The sequence below is a fragment of the Neoarius graeffei genome, chromosome 17 (genome assembly GCF_027579695.1).
Source record: "Neoarius graeffei isolate fNeoGra1 chromosome 17, fNeoGra1.pri, whole genome shotgun sequence".
Taxonomy (NCBI): domain Eukaryota; kingdom Metazoa; phylum Chordata; class Actinopteri; order Siluriformes; family Ariidae; genus Neoarius; species Neoarius graeffei.
Window position 1 is genome coordinate 50,694,660 of NC_083585.1, and position 9,894 is coordinate 50,704,553.

General features: G+C 38.7%; 1 protein-coding gene across 2 annotated transcripts in view; it reads left to right on the forward strand.

The window, feature by feature from the left end:
- The window catches only part of rxfp2b (relaxin family peptide receptor 2b), a 112,232-nt gene extending 104,794 nt beyond the window's left edge, over nt 1-7,438 (forward strand). For both annotated transcript variants that reach the window (XM_060898184.1, XM_060898185.1), the window contains exons 16-18: nt 2,711-3,121; nt 3,217-3,423; nt 7,176-7,438. In XM_060898184.1, the coding sequence (XP_060754167.1) occupies nt 2,711-3,121; nt 3,217-3,423; nt 7,176-7,438 (881 nt within the window). The remainder of the gene's footprint in view (nt 1-2,710; nt 3,122-3,216; nt 3,424-7,175) is intronic.
- Nucleotides 7,439-9,894: the final 2,456 nt, after the last annotated feature.

Sequence of the window (9,894 nt, forward strand, 5' to 3'; positions counted from 1 at the left end):
CCTTGGTCCAGAAGTTTTGAGGCTTGTCTCTGTGCTGTTTGGCGTAAATTTTTGTTGGTCTACCTGACCGGGGTTTGGTTTTAACAGAGCCCCTGATTTTCCATTTGTTAATCACAGTTTGAACACTGCTGACTGGCATTATCAATTCCGTGGATATCTTTTTGTATCCCTTTCCTGTTTTATACAGTTCAACTACCTTTTCCCGTAGATCCGTTGACAATTCTTTTGCTTTCCCCATGACTCAGAATCCAGAAACGTCAGTGGCTGGATGAAAGATGCAAGAGTCTGTCTGGATCCCAGAAACTCACTCAGCTTTTATGCACACACACTGATTACAAGCAAACAGATCACAGGTGAGGATGTTACCTTTAGTAGCCATTCAAACCCATTTGTGTCAACTTCTGTGCATGTTATCAGGCCAAAATCACCAGGGTATGTGAACTTTTGATCAGGGTCATTTGGGTAGTTTCTGTTGTCATTATGATTTAAAAAGAGAAAACACAGTCGTTTGACAATAAATGGTTTCACCCAACCACAAAGCATGAGTGGAAAAGATGTTTTTGTGTTATCATTCATATTCTCTGAAAAATGGTCAAAGAATCATAGATTCTGACAGGGTGTGTAAACTTATGAGCACAACTGTATTTTGCACATCCCCAGGACAATGTGTAGCTTCAGCATATTGAAGGTATCTGCTGCATTAATTAACTCTCTATATTTTTCCATCTTGTGATGCCAGACTCTGCTAGTTATTACTAACAGAAGAGGCTTGTTGCGGAAGGAATAGAATAAAACAAAACAGGACAGCAATCAGTGACCAGTCGCTGTGATGCATCCTGATGCAAAGTGAGGTTGCTTGTTCAAGTCTAAGTTGATTATTTTTCTAATAACAGCATGTCCCATGGTGTTTTGTTCCTTATAGTCCAGCAATTTGCCAGTAGCTGCAATGTTTAATTATATCAAAAAACAGCACATCATACTTTTCAGTGTTTATTGTGATGTCCATGAAACAAGATACAGTATTTCCTGTTATCACCTAGCAGCTATAAATATCTGTTCCTTTACCAGCCTCTCTTTGTTCTCTCTCTCTTGAAGTTAGTAAGACAAAACACACAGCTTGTCATGGTCCTCTGTCCTGAAGATTTTCCCATCGCGGAAAAACAACTCCTTCCTTCCATCCTTCCATTATCTGTAGCCGCTTATCCTGTGCAGGGTCACATGCAAGCTGGATCCTATCCCAGCTGACTATGGGCAAAAGGCAGGGTACACCATGGACAAGTTGCCAGGTCATTGCAGGGCTGACACTTGGAGACAAACAACCATTCACACTCACATTCACACCTACGGTCAATTTAGAGCCACTAATTAACCTAACCTGCATGTCTTTGGATTGTGGGGGAAACCGGAGCACCCGGAGGAAACCCACACAGACACGGGGAGAACATGCAAACTCCACACAGAAAGGCCCCTGTCGAAGGCTGGGCTTGAACCCAGAACCTTCTTGCTGTGAGGTGACAATGCTAACCACTACACCACCATGCCGCCACAACTCCTTCCATAAATGCTAAATAACCATGTCCTTACAGAAAGCTTCATCATGTTGATGATTATGTTTTTCTTTGTTAAGTCAATTTTTGAACCAATCTGACTTTTTTTTTTAGATATTTTTTGGGGCTTTTTGCACCTTTATTGGATAGGACAGTGTAGAGACAGGAAATGAGCGGGAGAGAGAGACGGGGAGGGATCGGGAAATGACTTCGGGCCGGACTCAAACCCGGGTCCCCGGATTTATGGTATGGCGCCTTATCCACCTGAGCCACGACACCCCCTGACCAATCAGATTTGAGCGTTCAACAGCACCACAGTTTTGCAGACATCAGCAATACCCATACGAAAAAGAACAGTAAAGAACTTATAAGAGTTTACCACTGTCTTAGTAGTAAATCCTTATAAATATAAGGATAAATCCTTATAAGGATTTATAAATAAATATATATGCCATGTATGATTTACTCCTGAAAGTGGCCCATTTTGCATTTTCCTCATACAAATTTTTTATGAAAATCTAGTATGTATGAAGTAAACATTGTGCATGGTTTTTACAGATAATGTGTATGATGAATTACACCATCTTTGTATGCTTCACGTAATGTTTGTAGTTTTAAATTATATTTTACAGTTTAAAATGTATATGCCTTTTATATGTAAATCCAACACAAACATATGTGGATTTACATATAAAAGGCATATACATTTTAAACTGTAAAATATAATTTAAAACTACAAACATTACATGAAGCATACAAAGACGGTGTAATTCATCATACACATTATCTGTAAAAACCATGCACAATGTTCACTTCATACATACTAGATTTTCATAAAAAATTTGTATGAGGAAAATGCAAAATGGGCCACTTTCAGGAGTAAATCATACATGGCATATATATTTATTTATAAATCCTTATAAGGATTTATCCTTATATTTATAAGGATTTACTACTAAGACAGTGGTAAACTCTTATAAGTTCTTTACTGTTCTTTTTCGTATGGGTATAGGTCCGTTCTTCCTGGCACCTCTGTAGATTAAGACATTTTGATTATATCCAGTCAAAACGGTTTTGTTCTGTAGATTCTATCTGTTTGTTCTTTCTTATAGCTTCATGCAATCATTATTTCACTTCCTCTTCTCATGACACCTCCCCTACAGGTGCAGATTGCCTCATGGGCATCTACCTTTTTTTTGTGGGTATCTTCGATGTAAAGTTCCGTGGCGAGTACAACAAGAACGCCTATGTGTGGATGGAGAGCCTTGAATGTCGCACCATCGGCTTTCTGGCCATGCTGTCCTCCGAGGTGTCTGTCATGCTCCTCACCTACCTGACCCTAGAGAAGTTTCTGGTCATTGTGTTCCCACTGAGTCACCTAAGGCCTGGGAAAAATCAGACATTCATCATTTTGGCTGTGATCTGGCTCATAGGCATCTCGATTGCCGCCGTGCCGCTGCTCAATGATGAGGTCTTCGGGAACTACTACGGCCGAAACGGCGTCTGCTTCCCCCTGCACTCTGAACGTGTAGAGAAACCGACAGCGAAGGGATATTCCACTGGCATATTTCTGGGTGAGTAATGAGACCATGGCAATCTTCTGAAATGCAATGGAACAATATACTTAATGTAAATGGATATATTCTCTTCTCTGCTGTGCTGTGCATAGGACTCAACCTAGTAGCCTTCCTCATCATCGTCATCTCCTACTCCAGCATGTTCTACTCCATCTACAAGACAGGTATTAATGCCACAGAGCTGCGCAGAGACGTGGCTGTGGCCAACCGCTTCTTTTTCATCGTGTTCTCTGATGCCCTCTGCTGGATCCCAATATTCCTGGTCAAAATTCTCTCTCTGCTCAAGGTGGAGATTCCAGGTACTGTATATGCAGGAAAAACACCCCAAATGTCCCTCAAATATGATTGTGTTCATTTTGGTATGAGGACTAAATACTTTCCTAAACCTGCTGTTTATACTGAATCCATTATTGCAATTCAGTTCTCCTAATAGTCCATGCATAAGAAGCAATTACAGAAATTCCAGCCTGTAATTAAATCTTTCACAAAGTTGGATAGTTTATACTGTCCCTGGCCCCTGATTTAATCTGTGATGTACAGTATATAATTAATACGATAAAATTAGTTTACACAGACCAAAGGTTTCAATCTATAACAGACTCTCAGGAACACTGCAAGCATTTTCAAACCGAAGATTTTCCTAAACTGCACGAGCTTTGTAAAATGTTTTCACCTCTTTTTACTTTCCTCTTTGATGGATTATATTGTTATAATTATATAATTATATTATATTGTAGACATGGTCCATTTACCTTGATATTTGACATAGAAAGAATCTGCCTACATAGCAAATAATTGTATGCGGGATTGGGTTAAATAGCTTAAACACATTTTAAAGAATATTTTCTCATTTTAATAGAAATAAGACTAAGATATTTGAAGAAATGTGTGTAAAAATCTCAACTTTGACGAACGTTATGTGTTTTGGCATATTATAAAAATAGCTAAAATAGCACTATACGGTAAGTGCATGTATGTACGAACTAGAAGGGCACATGGTACAGTGCATACTGTCTCCAAGCCACATATTATCAACATCAACATCAAATCAGGCGGCATGGTGGTGTAGTGGTTAGCACTGTCGCCTCACAGCAAGAAGGTCCTGGGTTCGAGCCCCGTGGCCGGCGAGGGCCTTTCTGTGCGGAGTTTGCATGTTCTCCCCGTGTCCGCGTGGGTTTCCTCTGGGTGCTCCGGTTTCCCCCAAAGACATGCTGTTAGGTTAACTGGTGACTCTAAATTGACCGTAGGTGTGAATGTGAGTGTGAATGGTTGTCTGTGTCTATGTGTCAGCCCTGTGATGACCTGGCGACTTGTCCAGGGTGTACCCCGCCTTTTGCCTGTAGTCAGCTGGGATAGGCTCCAGCTTGCCTGCGACCCTGTAGAACAGGATAAAGCAGCTAGAGATAATGAGATGAGATGAACATCAAAATCACTTGAACCTAGGATAATACTAAAGCTGTACACCAAATTTCATCAAAATTTGACATTCACTACTTTTTGAGCTATGTTGGGAAAAGTAAAAAATAAAATAAAATAAAAATCCTTAATCCACATACATATTCGTATTTGCATCAAAATATAATCAATTGTTCCTTGGCCCATGGCTCACCTTTCCACCAAATTTCATCAAAATATGTTTGCTATTATTTGAGTTATGTTCAGAACAGGCAAAAAAAAACACCTAAGGTGAAATCATGACCTCCTCCAACAAAGTTGGTGAAGGTAATGACCTTAAACTATTGCTGGCACACTGTCAGAAACAGGGGTGCACTAGGCATCCATCTATGTCCCCCAAGATACAATCTACGCTCATGTACTCCCTACGGCTCATTATTGGACCTCAAGGTAATTATGTGTACAATTTTAGGGCCAAAAAGGGACATACACTACCATTCAAAAGTTTGGGGTCACTTTGAAATGTCCTTATTTTTGAAAGAAAAGCACTGTTCTTTTCAATGAAGATCACTTTAAACTAATCAGAAATCCACTCTATACATTGCTAATGTGGTAAATGACTATTCTAGCTGCAAATGTCTGGTTTTTGGTGCAATATCTCCATAGGTGTATAGAGGCCCATTTCCAGCAACTCTCACTCCAGTGTTCTAATGGTACAATGTGTTTGCTCATTGCCTCAGAAGGCTAATGGATGATTAGAAAACCCTTGTACAATCATGTTAGCACAGCTGAAAACAGTTGAGCTCTTTAGAGAAGCTATAAAACTGACCTTCCTTTGAGCAAATTGAGTTTCTGGAGCATCACATTTGTGGGGTCGATTAAATGCTCAAAATGGCAGAAAGATGTCTTGACTATATTTTCTATTCATTTTACAACTTATGGTGGTAAATAAAAGTGTGACTTTTCATGGAAATCACAAAATTGTCTGGGTGACCCCAAACTTTTGAACGGTAGTGTATATGTTCCCAAGCAGTATACAACCGGTACAAATACATACCTTAAAGGGTACTGTCTCACTGATAAGCTGTTGTACCCCTAAAGGTATAACAAAGTACTTTATTTACTGAGAGTGCACACTAGTAACTGGTTATTATGAATTTTTTTTTCAATAAAAATGCACTTGCATGCCCTTTGATGAGAAACCATGTCTTTAAGAGAATTTACACAGCAAGCAAGATTTAGGCGTGAGCGAAACATCAGTGATTGCTGGCATTTGCCAATTTACACTGCCTCTGTTTCTGAAGCGCGATTTTCAAGATAAAAGAATGCAGCAGCAGGTTCATGCCCAACAAAAACTGCTGAAGTCACCAAAGTGACAGCTCAGCTACAAAACAGCAAGTCTGGAAGAAATGGGTTAAAATGTTTTTTTTATCTAATATAGTCTATAGATTGTGTTTCATTACAAGTTTAGAGACAAGTTGGTCTATTATGTCGAAAAAGCCCTTTAACTTTATATAACCTATATTGCATGAGAAGCAAACCCGTTTAACAGATCATTTATAGTGACCGCTACCTTGCTAGGTACCACAACGTTTCGGTCATGTCTATGTCTCTCTTGCGGGGCAAATTCTCTTGTACACACTAAAAATGAGAACTGAAGCGTAAAAAATGCTTTATGGACATAACATACGTTTAAAGCACTACAATTCTAAACTGCTGAATTGATTCAAATGGAATTCTGTCTGTCACAAAAGATGGACATCAGACGGACAACTGAAAAACACCTCACAACCGGTTCTGGTGTGAATTAGCCTTGACTGAGAACCAGTAGGACGTGTCCATTAAAGTAGTTGCTCAAATTCATGAGTAATCATCGAACGTACCGTAGTAAGCATTTGGTGCACTTGAAAACTCTTTTTATTTGAAAGCAACAGAATCAAATGTATAATATACATTATTCTATCCATATTCATTGGCCATAAACAATTGCACGCTCTCATTGGCTACTCTATTACTAGGCTATCAGCTCATATACCGTGAGTAGAGAAAAACAAAATAGCGGAGCATGTTGCTGAACCAACCAAGGACGAAATAAAAACTCTACTCAAAAACAAAACCCTAAAAAATGCAAAAAAGCAACAATATATGGAATAAAAGTGTTTAATGGGAAGAACGTATCTTTTTTTTATTTTTCAAGAATTATTATTATAGCATTTTTCACAAATTGCTACTGTTATTTCACCGGTTTGTTTAAATTCTAAGCAGAAATGATTTTGTCAGACGTCTTGTACAAAGTTTTTATTTATCGAATTTGCAAAAAATAAAAATGCTCTGTTTCTCAAAATCCAGTGAATGTGGATATAAAAACAGTTATTCCACTCAATCTCGTTGTACATGGCTTATAGCCGATTTGGTGCCATGTGCCTCGTCGGCTGTCAGCTCACGTACGACTCGATTTTGTGGAATAACTGTTAAATGTTACAAAAAACTGAACTGTGATATTGGTCTAGTTTGCTAGAGTTCAGTGGCAGTGATTATCCGTTGGATTTCTCCATGTTGTCACACGTTTATGCCATGTCCTGTAATATTCATCAGTTTGTGAGGCATGCACTTTTGTTCTATCGACCTCTCACTGAGTTCCCCATGTCCCTCTAAGGAACCATCACATCTTGGGTGGTTATATTCATCCTGCCTATCAACAGTGCCTTGAACCCCATCCTGTACACCCTGACGACCAGCTTCTTCCGAGAGCAGGTGGAGCTGATGCTGTGCCAGTGGCAAAGACACTCCATCCTCAGAAAGGAACGGAAGAGTCTGTCCAGCTCAGTTAGCGTCATCGAAAACTCACGACGTCCATATTGCATACGCAACTTCATGCCACGGACCTTGGTCTTAAAATTTAATGCTAATTTCAGATGAACATGTATTCTGTGAGTTTATAAACTGACAGAAAAGAGGTTTGATTCCCCAAGTGACCCTTGGAGATATTGTGCCTTGGCTTGGTTCTGCTGGTTCTGATGTCGATCTGTGAAATGAAAGCCAGCAGTGGATATTTACATACAGTACAAGGTGACCTTGGCACAAGCAACGAATGAGACTTCTACTGCACAGACCACAGCTTTACTAGACATGATATTCATGTCCACAAAATATGTTTTACAGAGCTAAACAATGCTAGTTGCCAAGCAACTAGCATCTTACTGGGAAATTCAATGGAAAAGATTCATCAGAAGTCTTGCAGCTAAACTGTTTTTTTTTTTTTTCTGCTGCTACCTACAAGTTTCTCATAAGCTTTGCCTTGCCATTAGAAAAGGCTACTATGAAACGTGTAACTTTTTTTTTTATGTTCATAACATGACAAAGTTCATTATGCTGACAAAGTTCCAGTTAGAGGTGTGCTAAACAGTTCTTGTTATATTTAACAAATAATTCAACTGTCATTATTTCAATATGTCATTATTTTTGACTTAACACATTGTTATGAGTTTTTATCTCATTATTTCAACATAATGTCTTGACATATGAAATAATGAGTTATTCCATTGAAATAATGACTTTTTACACAACTTGTTCTTTCAGGGCTTCTGTAACGTGTATAGGATCTGAACAAATTTCATGTCTTGTGCAAAACAGTTAAATCTACCTGGATTATGTATGTACACATTGGCCTACTATATTCTGGCCCTGTCTGTCCTTCTTTTTTATGCTTCACTTTCTGTATATAGGCATTGTTTCCTGTTCTCATGACCTTATTGCCAAAATTGTTACTTTCACCTGCTGCTTGGTACAATGGTAGAATTTGTCTTTGTAAACCCTATTGCTTTCAAGTTTACTCAAATTTTCGCGAAATAAGTACAATAAATTACGCACCCGCATATAGCTAAGTAGTTTGTCTGTGCAGGTTTGTAAATACAAATATCTAAATATAATATCTAAAATAAAGCTTCTTGAGGAAATTTTATACAAAAGAGATTTTCCCTCTTTTTTCTTTACAAGAAGACAAACTCTCCTCCTCTTCCGTTATTTTCTTTACAAAGACTTTTTTACAAAACAAAACAAATTTTATTTTACAAAACAGATTTCCCAACAAATATATATATATATATATATATATATATATATATATATATATATATATATATATACACACAGTGGCGCTTGAAAGTTTGTGAACCCTTTAGAATTTTCTATATTTCTGCATAAATATGACCTAAAACATCATCAGATTTTCACACAAGTCCTAAAAGTAGATAAAGAGAACCCAGTTAAACAAATGAGACACAAATATCATACTTGGTCATTTATTTATCAAGGAAAATGATCCAATATTACATATCTGTGAATGGCAAAAGTATGTGAACCTCTAGGATTAGCAGTTAATTTGAAGGTGAAATTAGAGTCAGGTGTTTTCAATCAATGGGATGACAATCAGGTGTGAATGGACACCCTGTTTAATTTAAAGAACAGGGATCTATCAAAGTCTGATCTTCACAACACATGTTTGTGGAAGTGTATCATGGCATGAACAAAGGAGATTTCTGAGGACCGCAGAAAAAGCATTGTTGTTGCTCATCAGGCTGGAAAAGGTTACAAAACCATCTCTAAAGAGTTTGGACTCCACCAATCCACAGTCAGACAGATTGTGCACAAATGGAGGAAATTCAAGACCATTGTTACCCTCCCCAGGAGTGGCCGACCGACAAAGATCACTCCAAGAGCAAGGCGTGTAATAGTCAGCGAGGTCACAAAGGACCCCAGGGTAACTTCTGAGCAACTGAAGGCCCCTCTCACATTGGCTAATGTTCATGAGTCCACCATCAGGAGAACACTGAACAACAATGGTGTGCATGGCAGGGTTACAAGGAGAAAGCCACTGCTCTCCAAAAAGAACATTGCTGCTTGTCTGCGCTTTGCTAAAGATCATGTGGACAAGCCAGAAGGCTGTTGGAAAAATGTTTTGTGGAAAGATTAGACCAAAATAGAACTTTTTGGTTTAAATGAGAAGCATTCTGTTTGGAGAAAGGAAAACACTGCATCTCAACATAAGAACCTTATCCCATCTGTGAAACATGGTGGTGGTAGTATTGTGGTTTGGGCCTGTTTTGCTGCATCTGGGCCAGGACGGCTTGCCACCATTGATGGAACAATGAATTCTGAATTATACCAGCGAATTCTAAAGGAAAATGTCAGGACATCTGTCCATGAACTGAATCTCAAGAGAAGGTGGGTCATGCAACAAGACAACGACCCTAAGCACACAAGTCGTTCTACCAAAGAATGGTTAAAGAAGAATAAAGTGAATGTTTTGGAATGGCCAAGTCAAAGTCCAGACCTTAATCCAATGGAAATGTTGTGGAAGGACCTGAAGCGAGCAG